Genomic DNA, 26,941 nt, shown 5'->3' with positions numbered 1-26,941 from the left:
ATTGCATATTTTACAGTTTTGGATCCTTTCATCAGGCTTTGGAAATATGAGAATGTTAGTTGAATGTGATGTTATTAGGTAAAGAGTCATTATTTTTTTTTTTTTGTTTTGTTTGTGATCTTTATTTAACCTTATACAATTTCTTATATTAGGAATTTGTTAGTTTTTGTATACCTCTTGGGGTCAGAGCGCAGGGTCAGCCATTGTACAGTGCCCCTGGAGCAATTGCAGGTTAAGGGTCTTGCTCAAGGGTCCAGGAGAATAGGATTTCTTTTGGCAGTAACAGGGATTTCAACCAGAAACCATACAGATACCGGTGCAGATCCCTAGCCTCAGAGCCACCACTCTGTCCTGGGGCCATTTTCACTGGATCCGAGGCAATCTTTATTTTTCTGCACATTGTATTTGCCTCTCTTGTTTGTTTCATAGTTTAAATTGCCAACTTTTAGATAGATAGATATTTTATGTGATAGTGGCACCATTAAGGTCATCAACTATCACAAGGCATCTGTTTTATTGTGTTCATCTGCCACTTTGTCTTTCTTTAATCCACTTTATGTTTGACATCTTTTATTTGTAGTATGTAGAGACATTATTATTACTGTGTACATGGTAAACAAGTATTATTATTTGATTAAATATATTTTTTGCCATAATTGGAAGTAATTAATTTAAAAAAAAAAAAATATATATATATATATATATATATATATATATATATAGAGAGAGAGAGAGCAAGAGAGTTGCTCTGCTCTTGAGTATTAACTTTTCCTTCACTGTCTGTAGTAACCTTTAATTTGAATGGTACATTTAGTTATTCAGGTTAAGGGACATGTTAGTTCCAGATCCTTTGAACAATATGGTAAATTTTTTTTCTGCTGTTTTAAAAAAATATAACATTCATGATTTAACTAAATAAAATGATACTGGTAGCATCTGATCTGGAAATGACTGTGGTGTATATTTTCATTTTTTGTTATTACAATGTCCCATGTTACGACAGTAGAACAATACAAATCTGGACTATTATAACACTCTGACATTAGGTATATATCAGGCAGCAAGTCTCCTTGGTTCCCTAATTTAAAATAATATGTGTATATCAATGTGTTGACAGCGTTTCTACCCTCATGCTTCATTATAAGTACTGGAAAATTAATTTGTAAAGGGTAAGCATTCATAGAGCATTACTGTATTTATTTTTAACTGGACTTTTCCAGATTAATTTTATCTCCATATAAATTACTATTGATTTTTTTGCCATTCATGTCTGCATGTTGTGCTATGCAGAGGGGACAAGACTTGGGATTAGATACTGGAAAGGAAAAACTAATTGGCAAGGTGAAGTTACTGGAATCTTGTTGTGTTGATACTTTAAAACATATAAAATTGAAAATACAGTCAATGAAGCATTTTAATTTTAAGTCAAAATGCTAAAAATTCATAATTACAAAAAAGGGGCACAACTATATCAAAAAATGTGGTTCTCCTTCTGAACACCACTCAGCAATCATGAAACAGTAGCTATATTACCATGTCCAGATACTGCCTACAAAGGTATTTCCATTAGTTGTCCATAATACTGGCCCTTTTGGATGTGATGTATGGTAAGAAAGAACCAATTAACTCAAAATCATTTTAATGCCTGTCTGGAGTTAACCAACAATTATGAGAATGAATCATTTACGTTTTGGGAAAGAATCTCAATGACACCAAGATAGAGATTTAGGGATAGAATTAAAAGTACTATGTGTGGCACTTTCTATCTCCATAGCTGGACAAATTGTTCAATTGAAGAAAAAAAAGGAGCATAATACCAGAAAATATTACTAAGGGATATGATTCAGTGTACTGAAGCTTAGTAAAATTCCCTAGCTTTTATCAGGACAAACATTCCAAGCACAGCGTTAGACTAACACAAAGTATTCACTAATCACGGTCAAGTGGAAGGTGTTAAAGTGAATGCTGCAGTCTCGCTTCCTCATTGGTTGTTACCATTTTCATAAAGTTTAAAAAGTATATTTTCTTGTAATTCTGAAAGTCAATTTAATGTTTATTGCCCTATGCTCTCAGCATAATGGGGTTTTTACTTTCATGTCTTTCAGAAACTACTGACATACTACAATAGCAAGAACACAGAATGAATGTAACACTATACAATATGCACAACATCAATCTATATACAGTAAATATATAATATGAGCCACAAATGAGGTTATACTCGTACAGTTCTCGGCACGTGTGGCAGATCTGAATATAAAAATTTTCCAAGGCATATTTATCTCAAAATATCTCAGTAATATTTTAAACATTTTACTGCCCTCTGTATTCCTTTGCATTTCTGTGTGGAGCAGGCACTGTGCCAAGTGTAAACAGCCAGTGAAAAATGCACACCAGGATGCACCTGTAAGCATTTATTGAAGCATAGATGGAGACATTTCTTTCATCAGATGTCTGAAGAAGTAAAGATGTTCTATTTAAAACTGCTAGGGGAAAAAAAGACAACAGTCATTTAAAGTACAATCTGATAGTACACAAATAGCCAAAGATTTTTTTAAGTTTGTATTTCCAAAATAAACTGTGCATTTAACTTTCAATGCATAAAGCATTCAGCATATATTTACAAACTGAAATCAAATTCAAAACTTACAACTAATATACCTTGTAACTAACTGCTGTGCAGTCTTTTTTTTTTTTTTGAAGTTTTATTAATTTTATTGCAATCCATACAAATCAATCAATTTTTTACAAAAAGAAAAATTGAGTTAAAGACAAATCGATCCCCACCCCTGAGAGAGAGAGCAAGGCAAACGGCGTGAAATTTAAGGTTTGTAAACATACCTAAATTAATAAATTTGATAAGCCAATAGAGATGAATGCAGAAGACAAAGAAATACTGAAATAATTGCTTCCTCTGTGCTTTAAGAGCTTATTTTAAAATGTTACTGATTAGATCCTGCCATGTTTTGAAAAAAGTCTTTATGGATCCTCTGAGTATTTGATTTTTTCCAATTTCAAATAGTATAACACATTGGTTTCCCACTGACTTAAAAGAGGAGAGTTTGAAATCTTCCAGTTTAGCAGAATAAGTCTGCGTGCCAAAAGTGTAGTGAATGCAATCACAATTTGTTTGTCTTTCTCCACTTTAAACACATCTGGAGGAAACCCCAAACACAGCTGTTAATGGGTTAGGAGAGATTGTGAGACCAAGGCTGTCTGAAAGGTAATTAAAAATTTTGGTCCAGAATGACGTTAATTTGGTGCAAGCCCAGAACATGTGACCCAGTGAGGCTTGGTTGCCGCGTTCGCAGGTTGGATCATGCCCTGGAAACATTTTGGAGAGTTTTAGACAGGACAGATGTGCTCGATATATAATTTTGAGTTGTATAATTGTATGCTTTGTGCATATGGAGCTCGAGTGAATTCTCTGCATTGCTGCTTTCCACTCCTTTTCTGATATATTAACTCTAGAATTACCAGAGTCTGAAAAAACTCGTAGATCCGGCCCACCTTAAAACCGTTCACACTTCTCCGCCAGCTTCTTTTGTCCTGTAAATGTGCCAATTAAGACGAGCAGCAAGCAGCCGGCTATTCCATCCCCCACCATCGCAGAACATTCACTAAGTTCTCCCAGCTCATGCCTTGATTGATTACCTGGGAGTGAAGTGGAGTTTTAAAGTGGAAATAATAGATCGTTATTTGGAACACACGCATTTCATGTTGGTTCCTTTTCTACAGTAATCTGTGTAAACACATTGTTAAAACAGAAACTTTTTCATATTTTAGTAATAAACATTACAAAATGTAGGCATAAACTATAGAATGTGTAAAAGCATGAAGTCCAAACGTCAAATAAACACTTTCACAAAAGGCTGAAGGACATTAAAACAGCTTCTGTATCGCAGTGGTAAGGGTCGCTGACTCCGTGCAGTGTGCTGGCTGTGCTTTAGAGACCTGAGTTCAATTCCCCTCCCGGGGAGAGACTGTTATTTTTTTTTTCTTTTTAACATCAAAACAGACATAAAATTTATAAACTGGTATGCACTGTCAGTTAATGAGATCATTATATTTTCATGTGGGATGCTCCTTTTAAAATATTGTTTAACAATTGAGACTGCAATTAACATGAACAAGTGTCCTTATAACTGTTACTTTTAAGATCCATAACACACACACAGACAGACAGACAGACAGAGCACTGTGTAATAGAGAGACAGACAGACAGGCAGAGAAGTCACTAGATACTGTATATAAATAAACAGGGAAGGCACATGTACTGAAAGAAAAAAAAAAGATCAACATGTGCCTTGGTCCTTACTTGCACTGAATAAGCTCATGCGCTCTAACTCCTCCCCTCACCTCCCCCCAACCCCCAATCTGAGTCTAAATAACAGCGCAAGTACAGACACAAACCAAGTGTAATCAAGCGTCGCTGGTTCAATCCCCACTCACTCCTATATTCACCGTTTTCAGTAGTAAGCTGCTCTTTGTGTTAATATTATACAGTACACACATACACTTGGTTTGCGTCTGTACTTGCGCTGATACTTAGAGTCAGATCGGAGGAGGGGAGGGGTTAGAGCGCGTGAGCTTATTCAGTACAGTTGGAATAACGCACATGTTGATCTTTTTTTTTCTTTCAGTACATGTGCCTTCCCTGTTTATTCATATACAGTATCTAGTGACTTATCTGCCTGTCTGTCTCTCTATTACGCAGTGCTCTGTCTGTCTGTCTGTGTGTTATGGATCTTAAAAATAACAGTTGTAAGGACACTTGTTCATGTTAATTGCAGTCTCAGTTGTTAAATAAGGAACATCCCATAAAAGGAGCATCCCACATGAAAATATAACGATCTCATTAACTGACAGTACATACCAGTTTATACATTTTATGTCCATTTGAGATTAAAAAGAAAATACGTTAAATCATTTATCAATCGACACACGCTGCACGCAGGCAAGCGGGCAGTGAGAGTGGAGATAAAGACGCTAGATAGATTGTATACAACAGGCAAAAATAGCGACCACTTGATAACAGTATTAGCTATAATGAATGAAAGCATGAATTAATCAACAGAAATAACCGCGATCGACATTTTGAACTTAACAGTTTAGTTAGGAAAAAAAAATAAAAATGCCCCAGCACGCAGAAAGCAGGCGCTTGCAGGCAGGCAGGCAGGCAGCCAGCGCGGCCATAGTTAAAAAGAAAGAAAAAAAGTAACACTTTCTCCCTAGCGAGGAATCAAACTCAAGTCTCTGAGACATGGTAAGAATGCTGCACCCTGAAAGGCAAAGCTTAGCGATACGCCACGGAAGTTGTTGTGTTGTTCTTGAACCTTTTGTGAAGGTGTTTATTTGATCTTTGAAAATCAGACTTCACACATTATATAGTTTATGCCTACATTTTTTAACATTTATTACTAAAATATGACAAAGTTTCAGTTTTAGCAATGTGTTTACACAGATTAATGTAGAAACGTAACACACATGAAATGCATGTGTTCCAAATAACGATCCTTTTTACCATTCTAAAACTCCAGCAGTTGAGCCACTCCCAGATAATCAAACAAGGCATGAGCTGGGAAAATTTAGTGAACGTTCTGCGACGGTGGGGGGTGGAATAGCCAGCTGCTTGCTGCTCCTGTTAATCGGCATATTTAGAAGACAAAGGACGCTGGTGGAGAAGTGAGAACGGTTTTAAGGTGGGCCGGATCTACGAGTTTTTTCTTAGACTCTGGCAATTCTAGTGTTAATTGAGAGATCTTTTTCCCAGTGTCCTCTTGGATCTTTGAAAGGGAGGGACTGTAAAATAATTTTATATATTCCAGAAATGCTGTTGGAGTCCTCGAAACTGAGCAATATTTTTTCCAGCATGGATGAGGGTGCAAGATGAGGAAAATCGGGAAGGTTCTGTTTAACAAAGTTCCTGATTTGAAGATAGTGAAAGAAATGTGTAGCTGGAATGTTAAATTTGGAATGTAATTGTTCATAGGATGCAAAGACGTTGTCTATATAAAGATCTCTAAGCAAGTTAATTCCAAATTTTTTCCAGATATTAAAAGCTGCATATGTTCACGAAGGTTGAAAGAGGTGGTTCTCTTACTGCTGTGCAGTCTTTGGTGTCTGCAGCTTCAGCAAATGTACTAATTTTTATGAAAAAGACAGATACACAATTAGTATCATCTAAATAATCTGATGTGGTGCACAGTTATTACCATAATGTAATTGTTTAATTGCATAATCTCAATTCTTAATCTAAATAACTTCCTAAAGGCAATATGGTCTGTTGTGTTTGAGAATTTTCAAATTAAGGAGAAATGTATTTAAAAGCTTTACCACATTTAACAGAAGAAGGTTCCCTCAAACATCAAGCAAAATTCTCCTCTGTGTAGGAATCATTTCACCTTGCACCCAGAAATTTGAGAAAATGTTTTTTTTGTGAAAAACAGATGGTTGTCCAAAATAGCACTATCACAATGCATGAACGCCTAAAAAGGACACCCAATGGAAGTATACCACAGGACAAGATTAAAATGCCATTAAGTAACTTACATACTGTTAACTTACTTACTGTTCAACGTTAGTTCTTGTAGTGTTATGAAGTTGGCTATCTTGAGTGTCTGGATGAAGGCTAAAGCTACAGTATTTCTTCAGGCAGACCAGATCAATTGTTTGCTAAATGCACTTCTCACCATTGTTACTCACAAGTCCACTAAAGTAAAATAATGTTTCAGTACATAAGCTTAGAGGTCTGGGTTTGATTCCTGCCACCTGTGCCAATTGTAACCACAAGGGAGTGCCACTGAGCCCCAAACTGCAGACACGTTACCCAACACAATTCTGGGTTCATATAAAAGTTTTTTATTTCCAACCAACACTTTTCAAATTGATCACCAGCCAAAATACACAAAAATAATCACATAATCTCTCCTTCAATTGTATTGATGAGTGTCACCTGCTGCCTCCCAACTCTGACTCACCAAAGAGATGCAGTGGGTTCCTGTTAAACACAACCCAGGAAAGCTTCCGGTGTTGCATATGGAGCACTTCATATAGCTCATATAGAAACAAGTGCTATCTTACCTTGACAGCGCCCTCTTGCGGCACCCACAGACCCCAACAAGGGTGTTCTTCTAAACTCCAATTCCCTTTAAGCCCTGTGGAAGTTCTAATGGGGACCAACCTGGATGGACACTGCAACCTATCATATGGGTAGGTAGTGAACTTTCTTGGGCATCTAAGTTTGTTCAGTCTATCCATTAGTATTTTGCCCTGATAAGAATCGGCAACCATCCTGGCCGGGTTGCTGCTCCTTCCATGCTGTCCTTCCATTATGACCTCCTGGCATGATAATGGTTCACTTTTTGTCCCAGTTAGGATGCCAGTCCATTTGTCATGGAATTCACACTAGTTTATTACGTTAGACAAGTATGTTAAATGTGCTCGCTACCTTTATTTTGGGAAGAGTATCACTTTCATCCTTTGACAGGTATTTATGCCAAGGTTGGCAATTTGTTTATCTTTGTCACCTCTTGAACCCAAAAGAAATATACCATTGGTTATCGAAATTAAGCAGCAATATCATCCTATACAGACATAGGTCAGCTTTATAAAGTATTTTTAAGTACAGTATTTTTTCTGTCATTAATATTGTAAATGAATCACATTATTTAAATGACCAAGCTGACTCAGTTTGGTGTATTTTTTTTTTAATTGAGTGCAGCTGATTCAAACTAAAAGAGAGTTTGAGGCACAGCAACACATTGTCTGCCTATACTGGAGCTGCTGCTGGAAAGTTGGCGTTTTTGAAAAGGCACACTATTTTAACTGCAATTTTGATTGCCAAATGCATAGACTGTGCAGCTCAGCAAAATCCTGATTTTAATGTTTAAAAGGTGTTTATGAATTAAGTAAAATTATTCTGGGCTCTTTCCATCTACTCAGATAAAAGGCTTATCTGATTGCCTTTGACTCGACAGAAAGGAGCGCCCTGAAAGAGAAGCATGTGAGTTATACTAAATGCCTACTATGAAATGTTCTGCGGTATAAACATTTTCTCCCACTTCTTTATTCTGCCTCTTTTGTCTGAAATAAGTTTTTTTTTTTTTTTTAAGTAGAAGTCCATTCTGTCCATTGCATAAGATTTTTGAAAATTATTAATGTGGATTTATGTGGTGACCTCCTGATTAAGATAACTTGTAGGTTGCTTTTGAAGTAGTAGAAAACTGCCAACAAACATCAAGAACTTAAAAATGAACTAATTTATGCACCTTTTGTCATGAGTGCAGTTTTTATGAATAATAAATGAATGTTTAAATGTAATGATGGCAAAAACAAGCAACAGGAATGTGCTGTCATTGCACTGTCAGAAAAAAATGCAAAGCTGTACCAAAGTCGTCAGTATAAAAGTAGCTGTTAATGGAAAACACAACTTATAATCATTTAATATTCTTTGGTGGCAGAAGTACAGAATATTGGTTTTACTTCAGCCTCCTCTTCAATAGGTATGAGTTGTCTGCCTCCTGCAGTGTGATTTCAGTTGGTATTATTTATACTTTACAAATATTATTAAGCTGCTTTATGCCAGATTTGCCTAGAGGTTATATTCATGTCTATGAATATATTTAAGGCAGATATTTAAAAAAAAAACACATGTGAAATGAGTATTCGAGTTCACTGTAATAGCAAGGTCTTAAAAAACCAAAAGCCTAAATTTGGCTTTGTATCAAGTTGTACTGCTGACATCAAGTTATATTACTAAGACTGTACTTAATTAAAAAAATATTATTTTGTACTTTTAGGTTTTCTTAATTAAATGTTATTGTTAATAGTGTAGTCTTGTTTGTCTTCTGGTTGGATTTGTTTTTTTTTCATATTCCCATGTTCCTATTCTATTCTATCTATAAAATTATTCAATATTTAAATATAGCGCACATTCATATGCCCACTTGAATTATTCAGACAAAACTAATCATCATTTTATCTGATAAAACCGTTGATAGATCAATCATTTATAAATTAATCATTTGTTTCAGTCATCCTTTCCAGTTACATGATCTTATTTTAAATTCTCCTTTTTTCACAAAGGCAGAAATTTCTGTATGTCAAGTAAAATTGCACTTTTGACATTTATTATTTTCTAATCAAAGGTTGCACGGCCAGTTCAAGTTGTGTGCAACCATCTTGATTAGGCAGTGGCAGCACAGTGTTGGTTTAAGTAGACCTACATTTCATTCAGTTCGGTTTTTATACTACCAAAGTAAACTTTCTAATACTGTACTTCCTGTAGCTGTAGTTTATATAGACTCCCTATTGGGAACTTAAGGGAAAATATATTGTTCACTTCAAAACAATGAAAATATCTCAAATGGTTTGGAAGAGGACAATGATTCCTTTTAATTAAAGGCACAAAAATATTTTAGGTATATAGAATCAAATGTTTTAGGCTTTCAAGGAGAGCAAATTTTTCATACAATTCCCACATATTCTTTGTAATACAAAGACACGCAAACTGAGACTAACTGATAAACCCTCCTTCAGGTGATGGGCATGTTCCCAAGTTCACAACTGGCCACCTCTTACATGTTTTCAGCGAATTGACTTCCACATTGTATGAGCAAAACCTTCCTAATGATTACGACTCGCTAGATAAACTTTCTTTTTAACAGAAAACCATCTCATACCTGCCTGTCCTCTGCTTCGACCCATTGTATTCATTCTAATCCAGTGACATCTGAAAAATCTAAATGAATCTATCTGCTCCTGAAGAACGCCAAATTTTCTATTAACCTACTCCAGTATATTTGTTTTCAGTTTTACAAGTCAATCCTTCTTAACCTATCCTAACATTTGTGAATCTTCACTATTTTTAATGTTTTGGATCAGTGTTTATCGCAATAGCTATGTTTAAAATAACCTACAAATATTATTCAGTACACACATATTGGCTTTCATAATGAGTATGTGTTCATGGTTGATTCTTTTTTTTGTACGATACCCTGGTAGTAAACTATGCAAACTGATGAAAAGAAATATCTGTGCATATATATGTTATATATCTATTTAAAAATTTCAGTCTTTTTACACATAATGATAGCACTACAATTAAGATATGAGAAGCTAAAGTAAAATCAAAGACTGGTTTATGCAGATCTCACTAAAATTAACTTATTGGGGGTTAGTGTTTGTTAACTTACAGATAGAATAAATTATTCAATTGATGTTATGTCCCTTAAAATATGATGAGATTTTTTTTCCAATCACTCTGAACTCCAGTTCCACACAACATTCAGAAAGGAAAGAAACTGGGAAGGACTACAGTCATTAAAGTCAAATGGTCAGTAAGCTAAGTTTAAGGTATAACAAAAGTTAGTCTGCATACTTTATTTAAATGCAAAGATGAATAAGTCCTCTGTTATACTGAAAGGCACAGTAAAAGTATAGTAGCTAAAGGCTGTTATAATATTGTTATTTACCTTTGGTATCAAGTTTACACTGCAGGATGTGGGAATTAATAGGTTATATAATGTATAGAGGGAGTCATTCATAGACTTTTTAAAGTGGTAGTCTAAATTGTAACCATTTCACAAAAGTAGCATTTTTCCCTCTAACTATATGCATGATAAACATGTAGTTAATTTATCAACTGTTTGACACATTATAATCGCTTTGAATGAAATAATATATCCCATTTGTGGTTCGTATAATAGCAAGTGCACACCCACCTGTCAAATGGTTTTACCACTTAATTTGTTGTGTTTGGTAATTGCAGCCTTCTTAATCAATGAATCAGATCACAAAAACACACTCCAAGAAACCAAAACTGTTAACCCTTCCCATTCTATCACTATACAAAACCATATATTCCATCAGCTCTCTTCAACAATCACTTAAGTTTGCAGTTTAATTGCTAATTGCCTTTGCAAAAAACATCATGTTCTGATAATGTCACAATTGTTTAAGTAGGTTTAAATAATGGTACATTATCCATGTGCAAAGGCATTGCTCTTTACAGTCCATAAATCTGTACTGGCAAACAGTAACTATGATTGGTGAAATTTGCCAAAAAATTTTTTGCAGTGAATATGCTGTGTTTGCTGAATATTTTCCTGGAAATTCACTTTGCAGCAAGCTTAGGGACATTTTTTTTAACCAATTGCTCCATCACGTTTTGCAAGACCAGTATGACATTATACAGCTTTAGCAGCCATGCATAGAATTTTCCTGCATACCAACTGTAAGATTGCTGCTAATCTGCTTCATGCATGTATGATGTCACAACCCATTCAGTACAGTATTCCATCTGGATTTCCATCCTATGTACATTTGAAATAAATAAGTAAATAAATAAATAAATAGAAGCCTGTTCATTTGAAGGGTACATTAGCTAAACATAATGTGAATATTACTATCACCAGATATATAACGATGATCCCAGTGAGCTGGCATGACTGTTTTACAGGAATAATTACCCATGTGCCCAGCTGCAATCCAATACAAGCCTTAAAGATGCCCTCCCGCTCCTCATGTCAGAATAAGACTCTGATAAATAATAATAATAATAATAATAAAGATTTATTACTATTTATTTACAAGGTGTTTCTTCTTGATGGGAGAAAAAAGTATGAAGCTTATGCACAAATACATGGGAAATAAGACATACTCCAGTTGCCCCTGGAGCCAGTCTCACACTGCTGGTTTGTGACATGGCCAGTGTGTGCCCCAAAACTGGAACTATGGTAGTACAATGATTATATTTTATTTACTTATTGCTGTTTTGTGGCCATTTGTTGTACAATAAAACCTTGATTATCCATCACTCAATTAACTGTCAGTTTCCATTAACCGTCAGGGGGAGGAAAAAAAAAAAAACATTGCACATGCCATCATCTACCTGTTACTACTGACGCACAATATTCTACGAGCTCTGCACATTGGAACAACTCTCCCTTATGCTAGTGTTTCATGGCACATTTTGAAATCAGTGTCAGTTACATACCTTCAGCTTTAATAGAGTTTTGTAGCTTTTTCTCTTTTGTTATAATTAAGCTACTACAGTATACATTGTTATGGCCGATAAACATAGGCGTGTGGATTTGGAATTGTCACAAAAAAATTAATTTTTAAACATTTACAAAACAGCAAAAGCGCTCCAAGTATATCTTCAGTTTGTGGAGTAGGAAGAACAGCGGTGAATGATATAAAGCGTGATGTCGACAAAATTGAAAAATGTGTCAAATATGGAAACCACTGACAATAATGTTATTCTGTATTAATTTTAATGTTCTTCTGCATTGTAATTTTCTTTTTAAAATCTATTATCTTTAGTTAATACAGTATTGTGACATGCAGGCAGCTTGTGATGCGTTGTATGAGAGCAGAAGGGGTGAAATGCTCTGTAAGTGATAGGACTGGCAGAAGGGCTTCTGTTCTGTGAGGAGCAGACACACCTCTTAGGAGATGAGTGACAGGAGAAGTTAGAAGAAAAAGGAAGGTGCGGTGGAAGGAAGTTTTGAGTAGGGAGTCAGGAGACAATAAGCAGGAGTGTTTGCAGTATTGAAAAAGACTGAATGTGATTGGCAGGAGATAATTATTGATAGGGAAAACTTTTTTATTTTTTTGTAGACTGTGTGACACGTTTTTGCTACAGGAGTTTCTCTCTCTAGCATACATCTTAAGGTTTTTTGTATTACAAGATGTGTTTTTGTAGACAGTACTGATGCTGGGTCCCCACTATCCCTATTTACTATAGTCCATAGCATCACAGTGTGTCAGTCTGTGAAAAGATACTAGTGGGAAATGCACTGGAGGATATTTGAAATGTATTAGTCACAGCTGAATGTATTGTAGCTTTTTTGTTATGGAAATTAGGTTAAATTCGGGGATTTCTTTTTTATTAAGTGTTATGGCAAGAATTTAATAATGAATTTCCAGTTGGATGCTTCAAGTGCTATATTCCAGATCCATTTACTAAAGTATACATAGTCACATGTTAAAATGTATCTCACTTTGTGACATTCAGGTACACCCAATAGTGCATTGCATTTACTTTGTTAACCACTGGCATGAACTACCTTAACAATAGAATTTCTGAAGCCTACAAAAAAACTCGTAATCATGGCCCACCTTAAAACCCTTCCCTACCATCAGCATCTTTTGTTTTGTAAATGCGTCAAGTAGTGCAGGCAGCCTGCTGTCCCATCCCCCATCCTTGACGGAGCTCAGCTCGTGGGCAAAAAGTTCTCCCAGCTCAAGCCTAGGCTCCTTATCTGCATGTGGTGTGCCTGGAGCCGTATTGGGTAAATAATACAGTATACTGTTATTTGGAATACATGCATTTCATGTGTGTTCCGTGTCTACAAAGATCTGGGTAAGTGTAGGATGAAAGGAAATGTGAGAAATTCAAGAAATGCTGAACACATACCTAAAGCAGTTGAGCTCCTTCAAGACATTAGATGGGGCAGTAGGCTTCAGGAATTCTAGTGTTAATAAAACTCACCCTGCCCACCCCATATGCCCCTTGTCAGATTGTAGTAACTGGTTACTACAGTTATTTTCAGTTTTCATGCAAAGCTTTACCACATTTTAGTTCATTTCTGTTTCCAAACAATTTCAACAATTATAGCAGCTGTTTTGGCAAGATATGAAAGGTACTAATCTTGCTACAGTGGTAATGTTTTGAAACATGTGATAAAGTTTTCAGTAAAGAATTTTTCTGCCTAGTTCTTCTGAGAATCAGAACATTACTCAGTCCAAGGGATCAGCAGACATGGTCCTTAGCCACTTACACTATCTATAGTACAACTAAGTACATGTACATTTTACTGAAAACCATTACTGAACCGTAATCTTTTCCCTTGCTTCATGTTACAGTGTCTTTAGCCTCCAGCACATTAGGCCTTGCTGGGCAGGTTGTCCATACAGAAACTACCGAAGTTGTTCTTGTGAGTGATCCTGTCATTGGCTTTGGTATCCAGCTACAGGGTGGAGTGTTTGCTACTGAAACCCTTTCATCTCCACCATTGATTGCCTATATGGACCCTGACAGTCCCGCTGAAAGGTGAGATTTTTCAACTACTGTTTAAAGCGTATTGTATTTAAAATTACCCCGTATTATTCATTCTCTAATTTGGGCTTTTTAGGTGTGGAAATATTTATTTGCATTAGAGTGTTTAACTTTGTTTTGTAAAGATTGGCCAGATATAAACTAGTGCTGATATTATGATTAGAAGTATATTGTCTGAAAGCATGTTTTTGAGATAACCTAGTATACCTATTTTATTATATTGAATTTTTAAGAGTTGTTTATCTTAAGTCTGGTACAGTATATTACATTTTTTTATTTTTATAACTATAAGACAATTCTACCAGTTGTGTCTAGGCTGAAAGGTCTCTTCTTCCATATTGTATTCTGTAACTGCCTTTTATTTTAGGTTTTGAAGCTTCATTTTTTTCTGTCTTCTCTAAATTTTGTATTCTTGTTGCAATTACATATGGTCGATTGTATTTTTATTTATGTAGCTGTTATTTTCTTTATTAGGGAAAAAAACTTTGTGAAGCATTTAGCAATCGACTATAACATAATTTTATGTTAAAAAAGTAAAGTAATGAACAATCTTAATCTGTATGGTGATCTATACTAATAAAAGGCAAAGCCCTCACTGACTCACTCACTCACTGACTCATCACTAATTCTCCAACTTCCCGTGTAGGTAGAAGGCTGAAATTTGGCAGGCTTATTCCTTACAGCTTACTTACAAAGGTTAAGCAGGTTTCATTTCGAAATTCTACACGTAACGGTCATAACAGTCGACAACGTCCGGCAGGGTTGAACTTTCTTATTTATGGCCCCATCTTCATGAAACTTGGTAGGCGGCTTCCCTGCGCTAACCGAAACCGATGTACGTACTTATTCCGATGGTATGATGCCACTGTCGGCCGCCATATTGAACTTTTCAACAGTCTTTGTTACTTATGGGCCCATCTTCAAAAAATGTGGTACGCGGGTTCCCAACGCTAACTGAATCCTACTTACGTACATATATACGTCCATAGCCTGCAGCTCAGTCACCGTGTGAGGCGGCATTGGGTCCCCCATCCCAACGCCTCCCACGTTGTTGGCTGCCTGCCTATATAAGGCCGTCCGTCGCTCCAGTCTCTACATTCCCTTCCTTGCTTCGCCACGGGATTCACGTCTCCCTATTGATAACTACAGCCTTTTTGTTTAATCCACGGCTTCTCCGCCGTTTTATTTTTCCTTTATTACGAATATAGTTATTGTGTAGGTATTTTAGATTTACTTTACATTGCTCAGGTACCCATTTCCTTTATCATTCCAACCCCCATTACCTTGTCTATCGAGGTGATCACTATCGATCAAAGAACTGTCACTTACCGAGTGGTTTCCATGCCTGGAGATTGCACCTACCTTTTCCATTCTCTTTGTTACATATTGCACGGCCATATCCGGCTCACTCTTGATATCCGGAGGAACATTCTGTCTTATGTATTGAATGACTGGGACAGGTTCAAGGTGTGGACTGATGACGGTACAGGAGATAATTATACTACACAGGAGCACTATAAGAGTGAAATGCTTAAGCCTTACACCTATGGTTCTGCATGTGAGTTGATGGCTGCCGCTGAATTGTTCGGTTGTCGCTTTCAAGTTTACCGAAATGGCCAAATATTTTACACCTTTCGAAACCGGCAATCCCTCTTAAATATCTTAGATTGACTGGTGACAATTTCAGTAGTGGACACTGTGATGTTTATGAATGTTTAAACTCTCAAAAGCTGGATGTGATTTTATCGATGAAATTGGTTGTGTGCTTACAACGCTTGACAGATGCCAAATGTCACTTCAACACAACAAATCCTGCAAATACTGTCGTAATTGAAGCAAACCATGAAACTCAAAGCGATTATGACAGCAGCAATCCAAGCTGTGAGATTTGAGACAAGATTACTGTTCACATGGCCAACTGTAAGTTACATGCTCAAGAGTAAGCTCAGCACACAGCTTGGTCATGTTACAACCGGAGGGCCGAACTGAAAACGTGGTATACAAAGAGATCCTTAACAAATAATTATTGGCATATTTTCCCTCAGTTTAAAAAGGTTTAATTTTCTTCTTAATAAAAATTTTAATGCAGTACTTAGCCGCTGCAAAGCGCGGGTATTTTGCTAGTGTATATATATATATATATATATATATATATATATATATATACTAGCAGAATACCAGCAGCAGGAGAAGTAGTGCTAAAGAAAAATGAAAAAGAAAAGAAAAATTTGAAAATAACGTAACTTGATTGTTAATGTAATTGTTTTGTCATTGATATGAGTGTTGTTCTCATATCTATCTATCTATCTATCTATAGAGATAGATAGATAGATAGATAGATATAGAGATAGATAGATAGATAGATCTATCTATATATAGATCTATCTATATATATATATATATATATATATATATACACATACATACCCGCTTGGCAGCGGAGAAGTAGTGTGTTAAAGAAGGAAAGAGAAAGAAAAGGAAACATTTTGAAAATAACGTAACATGATTGTCAATGTAATTGTTTTGTCACTGTTATGAGTGTCGCTGTGATATATATATATAGCAAAATACCCGCGCAGCGATGACATGTGTTAAAGAAGTTATGAAAAAGAAAAGGAAACATTTTAAAAATAATGTAACATGATTGTCAAAGTAATTGTTTTGTGTATTTGGCGGCAGCGTCACAAAGTTTTTTTCGTCTACCTGCATCAGAAAATGTACCACAACGTCTGACACGCCTCCTTTTTAGTGTTTTCTCACAGCTTGGATTGCTGCTGTCATATATATATACACACACACACACACAAACACATACATACATATATATACACATACATATCTTCATATCTACATATCTATATACATATCTACATATACACATATATATATACATACCCTTCTACATCATATATACACACACATACATACATACACACGCACAAATTATATATATATATATGTGTGTATGTATGTATGCATGCATGCATGTGTGTGTGTGTGTGTGTGTGTGTGTGTGTATGTATGTGTGTGTATGTATATATATATATATATATATATATACACATACATACATATATATACACATACATATACTTGTGTGTATGTTTGTATGTGTCTATATGTGTGTGTATAGCTTTGGTCACTGAGTGCAAGGGAAAAATAATAAAATATAGTCTATAAGTTATTAAACAGTAAAACATTAACGTTTTAAGAAGTACAGGTACATTGAGCACTACTGGAGTGGTTTCAGGTAAACTACATTTTAAAGACGGTGTAACACAACAGGTGAGTAACTAACAGCAGCTAAAATGTATATGGATCATCTCTCGGTAGTAGATCCCTTTTGAAAGGCGCTACACGACGGCTGTGGTATAGAAATTACATTTTCTATGTGAACGTTCAAATTTGTGCCTCTGGTAATGTGCCTTACCGGCATTTAAAGAAAATTAGTTTTGTGTCCTCTGCACTGTTAAGAGAGAAAGGCTTTGGTTTGGGATAAAAGGTGTAAAGAAAGGAAAGTTGCCTTTTTCTTTTATATAGTATAGAGATGTGTTCGCTGACGTTATGATCGCCTTTTGGGGACAGTTGCGTTGGGTCTTGTGTAGACTGGTGAGACGTCCTCGCCATTAATCAGCTGTGATGACACTGTCAGTCCTCCACTCGTGTGCGTGTCTTCATAATCCGAGGTGAGGATCTCATAATCGTATATGCAAAAGAAAGTGTGAATCGCCTTAATATTATTTTTCCGTGGTGTAGAAAAGGGGTCCCGTGTTTGCACTTGTCTGGGCTATAGCGCAGGGGGAGGATGAAAAAAATTAAAACTGCTCACTTTGACTTAAGGCAGAAGCGCAGTCAGCGTCTCAAAGGCCGGCACAGCTATGCAGCGCTGGCTGTTCGACTTTTGCTGGGCAGGAGACCACAGTTTTGCAGACACGTTCATGATATCAAAAGTCTCAGCGCTCTTTGGAGGTCATTCATATATTGTATATATAGCAAAATCCCCGCGCCTCGCAGCGGAGAAGTAGTGTGTTAAAGAAGTAATGAAAAAGAAAAGGAAACATTTTAATAATAACGTAACATGATTGACATTGTCATGAGTGTTGCTGTCATATATATGCCTGCCTAAATAAGTCACCCTCGCTTTGCTCTTTCTTTATTACCGTTCATTTAATCATGGCTATTGGCGGAAAAATTATACAATGGAAGGAGGATGGCTTTACCAAAACAATTATTGATGGCGAATCGATTATTCATAAAGCTTGAATTGGTGATGTTTTTCTGTGTTAACCTCATATTTTTTCAGACTTCTTCTCAAACTAAGGTGGTGCCTGCGTCGCAGCGGAGAAGTAGTGTGTTAAAAAAGCTAGAAAAAAAAGGGAACATTTTAAAAATAACGTAACATGACTGTCAATATACAGTATTTGTTTTGTGAGTGTTACTGAGTGTTGCTGTCATCAAGGATTTGATTATCATTATTTCTTTCAATCAGGTTCGTATTTGTAGGATGTGTTGTGTTCATGTTACATTCCGTGTTTGTCAATCGTTGTAAAGATGACAGGTTTCATTCATCGATTCGTTTCTTACTGCATCAATAAACAGCTCTTCTTCTTCTTTATCTGAGACCTGGCACACTGAATGCACAGGTTTTTTTTACACTGTCTTCCTTTAGCGGGACATTGACTTTTTCCAACGTGTGCTTTGTTTCCGCAGTAGTTGGATTTATGAATATGCTTGTATGTATGAGACGCTTCATATTTTTTGCTGCCTTTTCAATTGTGTAATTTGGTTTTTGTTCAGCGCTCTTTTGAACTGTTGCCTTTTATCTCTGTACTGCGTCAGTTCACGTGAGCCTCTCGGTGTACATGCATCGAAGGTTCCCAGCTGTGCTGGTGCCATCTCCTGCTATGTCCATGGCTGTATTTAATGTTACCTTAGTCCTGGCACTTAAAACTTTCTCTCGCAGTTTCGCTGAGTTTGTGCCAAACACCACCCTGGCCATCTCATCTTCCTCTCCATAAGCACAGTCCTTCACCCGTGAATATTTACCCGTGGCAGTTTGCTATTGGATTGCCGCTGACGGACGGCCTTATATGGGCAGGCACTAAATTACAAACGCCAGCGGCAGCCTGTCTATGAACTTACTTTAAAGTGTAGGTTTACATCGTGCTTTGTTTCCGAAGTAGCAGAACTCATGAATATGGTTGTATATGTCACTCGCTCGCTTCTTATTGTTTCGCTGCCTTCTCAATTATATAATGCATGTTTTCTTCAGCGCTTTTTTCAGGTCTTCCTGGTTCTCTATGTACTGCGTGATTACGTGGGAGGCGTGATGATGTCACACGAAACTCCGCCCCCACGGCGTTGAAGCTCATCTCCATTACAGTAAATGGAGAAAAACTGCTTCCAGTTATGACCATTACGCGTAGAATTTCGATATAAAACCTGCCCAACTTTTGTAAGGAAGCTGTAAGGAATGAACCTGCCAAATTTCAGCCTTCCACCCACACGGGAAGTTGGAGAATTAGTGATGAGTGAGTGAGTGAGTGAGTGAGTGAGTGAGTGAGTGAGGGCTTTGCCTTTTATTAGTATATATATATATATATATACATATATATATATATATATATATATATATATATATATATATATATATATATATATATATATACTGTATATGACAGCAACACTCCATAGCAGTGACAAAACAATTACATTGATGATCATGTTACGTTATTTTCAAGATGTTTCCTTTTCTTTTTCATTACTTCTTTTAACACACTACTTCCTCGCTGCGAAGCGCGGGTATTTTACTAGTATTTTATATATATTCACCCTTCTTTTCCAGAAGCAGATAGTGTATTCAGTTGTAGTAATTAATAGACTCTCCAAAACAACATTGTGGTTTCCATGTTTTGCTCAACAGTTAGTATTTTCTTCTAAAATGCAAAGCTTTTTTAAAAAAGCAAAAGGCTCAAGTTTATGGCATCTGTATCTATTTTACTTCTAAAATGCTCTCATCCTGAGGCTTGTGTTTCTGTTTTTCTGGCAGGTGTGGGATATTGCAGGTTGGAGATAGAATCCTAGCAATTAATGGCATCCCAACAGAAGATAGCACTCTTGAAGAGACCAATCAGTTGCTTCGAGATTCTGGCATTACCAGCAAGGTCACCATAGAGATAGAGTTTGATGTGGCAGGTAATCCAAAAGAATGTTGACTTATAATTCCTTACTTTTTTCAAATTGGAGAAATTAAATTTTATTCTTATGAGATACAATATAAACAAACATGGTAAATTTGACTATAATTATACAGTGGTGCCTCATACTTCAAACTTAATTCATTTCAGGAGACCATTTGAACTCTGAATTTTTCGAAGTCCAAATCAATTTTCCCTTTTTAGAAATAATGGAAAGTGAATTAATCTGTTCCCAGATCCTAAAGGTTACCCATTTCAATAAACTTAAACAGCAAATACACATAATTTTTGGTAAAAGTAACGCAATTAAATGTCCTGAATAATACATTAAAACATGAAAATAATAAAGTATGTATATACTGTATAATAAAATGAAAATTGTATTTACTGCACTTAGTAAGGAGTGCTGATGTCCTGTATGCCTGGTGGAGATGAAGAGAAAGGTTAATGTTTGGAAAAGGAGTCACCTTTCATCAGCATGCTTCCCTATAAGTTCCTTTTTCACCTCAATCATCAATACTACAACCTTCCTCATATGCTTTATTGCTTCCACACTCGTTTTGGATGCCATAATTAACAAAATAGGAATTATATATATATATATATATATATATGTGTGTGTGTGTGTGTGTGTGTGTGTGTATATATATATATATATATATATCTATATATATGTGTGTGTATATATATATATATATATATATATATGTATATATATATATATATATATATATATATATATATATATATATATATATATATATATATATGTATATATATATATATGTATGTATATATATATGTATGTATATATATATATATGTATGTATATATATATGTATGTATATATATATATGTATATATATATATATATATATATATATGTATATATATATATATATATATATATATATGTATATAACTAAACACGTGAAAAATAAAGTGAAAAAAGTACTGAACACACATGAGTGTACCTCAGGAGGTGCTTTCACAGCGAGTGCAAGAGACAATCTGGGTGCACAACAGATGCCGTTTATGCTCAGTGTGTAAATGACATCTGTTGCTGTATTTTTTCATTGCACTCACTGTTTGAACGTAGAAGTATAGTTCGAACCCCAGATCAAATTTTTCTCAAATTTAACAGTTGAACTCTGGAACATTCAAAGATAGAATTGTTCGAAGCACAAGGCACCACTATACTTTTTAAAGTGTCTATTATGGTTCTCACTCAAACAGTTATTATATAGTTAAATTATCATTATATGTGCAACAATTAGTTAAAACAAGTATTGTAATAACCATTTATTTTTATTGGCAAATTACTATCATATTTACTGTGTGAATTGAAAATAAGAATGATTAAGATGAAGTAACATAACCAAATATTATATATACCAAACGGAAGATAATTATATGAATATTAAAATGTTGTCTAATTAGGCTGAAAAGGTAACACCAGATTTTCCTTTCTTAATTACCAGATTGCAGCCTTTAATAAAAGATGTATTGACCTAAAAAAGGCCATTCAAAAGAAACAGTATAATCTCTTTGGTATTATTTGCCCAAATCAATTACTTTTGGAGATGCCCATACAACCTCAAGTAATTCGTGTTGATCTTGAAGAGTAGAAACTCTATACTTCAAGACTAATTAATATGCTTGAGAACTTTATTGTGTAGATTTAGATCAGCAAATACCTTGTTCATCTGAATAAACTGTTAAATATAGCAGTTTTGTGTAAATCAAATGCTCATGGGCACACACATACAATAATGTGAGGTCAGTAAAAAGCAAATATTCTAAGTGCTACAAACAACTTGATTAAATTTAAAAACAAATATAGCCACATTTAACTTTTGCTATTGTACTGAAAAAAAAATTAATTTAAACTATTTACACAATTCTGTGCTACACTGTGTCCCCAACATTAAAAACAGTACAATACATTTAAAATAATTCATTAATATACTTTAACTAATAATATAGGGAGTTTTGTCCTTTAAAAGTCTTTTATAAACTTCTGTTGTATTTTAATGGTTATTAGTCACAGGGATGCTGAGACCGATACTTAAAGGAAATGATCGACTAACATCTCTTCTTCAGGCCAACCAAACTATCTCCCATATTTACCACAAGAAAAAAAAAAAATCAGCTGTCTAATGGGGGTAAACCTTTTTACCTTTTTCTGTAGTGATCCTGCATTCATCTGTTGGAAATCTGCAGGTGGGGTTGTTTCTCCAGTGCCTCATCCACCTTTAACCCTTTCCTTCCCACACAGTCCCTCCTCCTCCGATTTTTTTTCTTGGCCATCCGAGTCGTCATGCCCCCATCTGTGTGGTCCATAGTTCTCTATTTACTTATACAGACTCTCATTCATTTGCCAGAAACACTGAAAAGAACAAAAAGATGGTGATTAAGAAATAATAAATGCAATGTAACTAAGCAGGTACCTGCCAAAATAAAATCCTGACACAACTGTGAATAAATAAATAAAAAAAACTTAAGAAATTGCACAGTATGCTTACTATAGTCAAGTGTGCATGTGCCTGTTGCCCATCTTGGAAGGTGAATCCCACAAATTAACAGCCATCTGCTTGAGAAAGTTACGATATTATGTCCCATTTGATCTGTTTCCTTAACTTCATTGAGCTGGTTCCAATTCATTTTTTAGGTTTATCAAAGAAAAACATTTGGAACTTGTTAGTTGATAGTGTTTATAGCCTTAAAAGAATGAAAACATTTTAATGTATTCCGGCATTGTAGTTTATGTGATGGACTGTATACTCCAAAATTGCAGGAGTACTCGATTTATCAGTGCTACAGCTAAAACAATTGTACTGAGGTTTGTGCATCTAGTTTGCTAAATAAATCTGTATAACAATAGTAGTAATAATTCTTATGTGACACAGGAAGTTGCCGGTGTTAACCTTTACAATGTCTTTGTGTCTGTAGAAGTACTATAAATGTAATCTGTTCAGAATGAAACTTTATTGTACACATTCTAAAAATGTATACCTTTCCATGCTTTTCAAGTCAGTTTTCAACCTGCCATTAACTTTAGTTGATATTACTCTTCATTTAGGTTGGTTTGTATTTTCACAACTAATCCAGATGTCCTAAAATGGCATCTTTACATCTCAGAAATGTGAAGAGTTTTAGTAAAGTGACATAACTTTACAAAAACAAAATATTTTCCATATGTCATTTTTTTTTTATTTTATTGAATCTATTAAAATCAAATAACACTCCATACACATAAATCGAGTTTTCCAAAAAAAAAAAAAAAGAAAGAAAGAAAAAGGTTTGAAACAAATTAACCCCCACCCCTGAGAGAGAGAGCTAGGCCAACAGTGTAAAACTTTATGCTAGTAAAGACAAGTGAATAGATACAATAATAAATGAATAAAGATAAATGGAGTAATACAGGGGAGAGAACCTGCTTCCTCAATTTAAATGCTTATTCTAAAATGTTATTGATTAGATTCTCCCAGGTTTTGAAAAAGGTTTGTATAGATCCTCTAAGTGCGAGTTTGATTTTTTCCAGTTTCAAATCGTATACAGTATAACATCAGTTACCCACTGACTTAGAATAGGTGAGTTAGGATTCTTTCAATTGAGCAAGATGTCATATTTTTGTACAGCTTCGACGCATATTGAACACTGCCATACATGCCCTTTGTATTATTTTTGATCCACTTTCGACTGTAATGGATTTTCCACTGAATTTAATGTGCTTTGTTTGTTCACAACCCATAAAAATTCCTAAGTATCATCTGTTGAAAAAGTATAAAAATAGGTTTGTGATGATGTGATGCCCAGTGCACCTAAAAGGGAATGTTGGAATCAGATGAAAATAGACCTGGAAGGCACAGCATTGAGGCACTACTTGAAGGTTTTGTGATGGTTAAGTGATTTAAGGAAGGATTTGATCTTTGTATTTAGTGATCACTGTCTCTAGATATACTTGATATTTCAATCGGTTCTTTTCATGTGTGGCAACTGTAAGCTAGATTCCCTTAATTTTATATGAAACTCAAAAGGTTTCTCTGTCACATTCGCTGACGCTAAACTTCATCTGACACATATAGCATCATCCATCTACCACACAGAGGATATTCTGAATCTTACACTACATCCACATATCTCTATATAGTAGCTGCTATTTCATACATATATCATTCAGGTGGTTGTATGTGAATATGATGATGTCTTACTGGACTCATTTGAATGTGATCTCTAGTGTGCATTGAACAGTTGGCAGCCAAGTGTTCCAAGTCCCTCCTGGGTTTTGCTCATAAGTGAAGGTAAAGATAATTGTGAGATTAGCTGGAGGATGGATGCAGCAGTAGTATCATTGTGATTGTTCTACATGACTATGGTTGTTATGCAGTAGCTAAATGCTTTGAGTTTTGAATTTACTGGTCAACTGATAAATGATGTTGCAGGTAAAAGTGGCTGAAATTAAATTCTTATGAGATGTTGAAATCATGGTATATAACAAAGTGACAGTCTTAATAATCCAGGAGAACATCGGAGTAGAAACAATTCTGTTCTAAATGGAAAGCAGACAGTGTTTTGGGAATCTATTTAGAAATACCCCTTTGTGTCTTCTACAAAGTATTCATTAAAAATATTTCATTTTTATACTCAAAGGCAAACCTAGGACATATACAGAAGATCATATCTCTCAGTTGGGCAAGGAGTTCTTGGGAATTCCCTAAAAGAAGCTAGAGGTTTTCCTTGGTGTTAGAAAGCCTGTATATTAATATCTTCTAAAATTTTAAATTAGAAATTATAATAATGTGCCTCCCTTTCAGTGTTTAATTTTAAATCTTATACTATCATGACCACTTTTTTCTATTTTGTGACTACTTTTTTTGCTTAAGTTTTATGTCAGTGCTAAATTTCTTAGTAAATATCTTTACAATGTTGCATGCATTCTTCTTCCTAAAGTAGTACAACAGTCAACTGCTTCTTGTACTTTTAAGTACCTTGCCTAAACTACAAATGAAGCTTGTTCATGGGTTATTTCTCTCCTCCTCCACTAGAGTCTGTCATACCAAGTAGTGGGACATTTCATGTGAAGTTACCAAAGAGGCCTGGAGTGGAGCTCGGGATAACCATTAGCTGTGAGTACCACTTTCATAAAAGTAATTTACTTTTTGTAAATTAAATTAACTGATCACAAGGTATTCATTGTTAAGTATAAAAGAACTAGTTTTCCTAAGGAAACCATTCATTTGCTTAACACTAGAATTACCAAAGCCTATGAAAAAACTTGTAATCCCAGCCCATCTTAAATCCCTTCACACCTCTCCGTCAGTGTCTTTTGTGTTGTAAATGTGTCGACACAAGCAGCAAGCAGCCTGCTATCCCATCTCCTCCAAACTTCCCCCACACACACACACACACCCCCACACACCCACCCACCCACGGCAGCTCAATTCACAAAGAAGATTCTCAGTGTTTATCTTGGAGTGAATTTCCTGGAGTTGTAGAGGGTAATTAATATATATCATCACTTGAAATGCATACATTTCATATGTGTTCCGTGTCTACAACAATCTATGTAAACACATCGTTAAAACAGAAATGTTTTTCATGTTTTAGTAATAAATGACATTTACATTCAAACTAATATCAAATATTAATAACACCAAATAATAGAAAAACACATGAAAGTCAAAATTCTCAATTAAAATAAAAAAAAAAACAATAAACTGGGAAGATTTAAAAGAAAGTTATGAACAAATAACATGATTTATGTATACTTTAATTATATAATAATTTTAGATGTCACAATAACCTGTGATGATAAAGAACAATGAATATGATAAGATCAGGTTTTCGTATTAGCTTTAGAGACAAATTCTCAAAGAAAATCAGCTATGAAATGGCTGTTCTTTTGATATCCACTTCAGATCTATCAATCCCTGCCAGGTGCCATCCTGAACTAAACTGCACACTGTTGCAAAATAAACACACACCCCAATGAAGTCATCTCATTTAGAGATGCAAGCTCATTAAGATAGTTCTGTATTCCCATTTTTGCAAAACATATCGAGACTAACATCCGCAGTGATTTGGACAGTGCTAGTGCTTGACCATCAATCAGCCTAATGTTAACCACACAGTGTTAAATGCAAAAAATGTGTTGCACAGAGAACCATGTATGGAATTTATTTCAGTATAGCACAGATTTGCTACATTAATAGTGCTTATGAGCACCCAAGTACAACCATGTGATGTCACGGTCCCCTGTGAATATTTTTTGAATGCTGCAGTTTGACAGAGTTTAAGATTTTCCAGTCTGACCATTTTCTAGAAACAGAACATTTAACGTAAAGAAGTTAATCACTATGCAATTTCAGCACAGTGAAAATCTAGTCCTTAAAATCTACTCCTTATTTAGGAAATAGCAAAGATGATGGAAAGACTGAACACCAGGCCAGTAAAGCACAGTGTCACAGAAGAGGCTAAGGGCTGAGAATGATAAAAACAATGAAGGAAAGTGAGAAATAGTGAAATAGAGTAAAGATTTTTTACTGAGAGAAGTAGTATCTAGCATCTGCCTGCATACCTGGCATACGACAAATAGTTAAGTTAAACTATGCAAATACTATGCATAAAGGCTGTGAATCTTGCAATTCCACATCAAAATTAATGCAAACATTTTTTG

At 35.2% G+C, this 26,941-nt stretch overlaps 1 protein-coding gene across 11 annotated transcripts in view; it reads left to right on the top strand.

Annotated features, from left to right (window-relative positions):
- The window catches only part of grip1 (glutamate receptor interacting protein 1), a 572,286-nt gene that overhangs the window by 505,671 nt on the left and 39,674 nt on the right, over window positions 1-26,941 (top strand). For all 11 annotated transcript variants that reach the window (XM_039769728.1, XM_039769724.1, XM_039769727.1 and 8 more), the window contains 3 exons: window positions 13,873-14,059; window positions 20,115-20,260; window positions 25,311-25,391. In XM_039769728.1, coding sequence (XP_039625662.1) covers window positions 13,873-14,059; window positions 20,115-20,260; window positions 25,311-25,391 — 414 coding nt within the window. The remainder of the gene's footprint in view (window positions 1-13,872; window positions 14,060-20,114; window positions 20,261-25,310; window positions 25,392-26,941) is intronic.

Source organism: Polypterus senegalus, chromosome 11 (assembly GCF_016835505.1).
Source record: "Polypterus senegalus isolate Bchr_013 chromosome 11, ASM1683550v1, whole genome shotgun sequence".
NCBI lineage: Eukaryota > Metazoa > Chordata > Cladistia > Polypteriformes > Polypteridae > Polypterus > Polypterus senegalus.
Note: the sequence above shows the minus strand (reverse complement) of the source record. Positions and strands in the feature narration are given on the sequence as shown.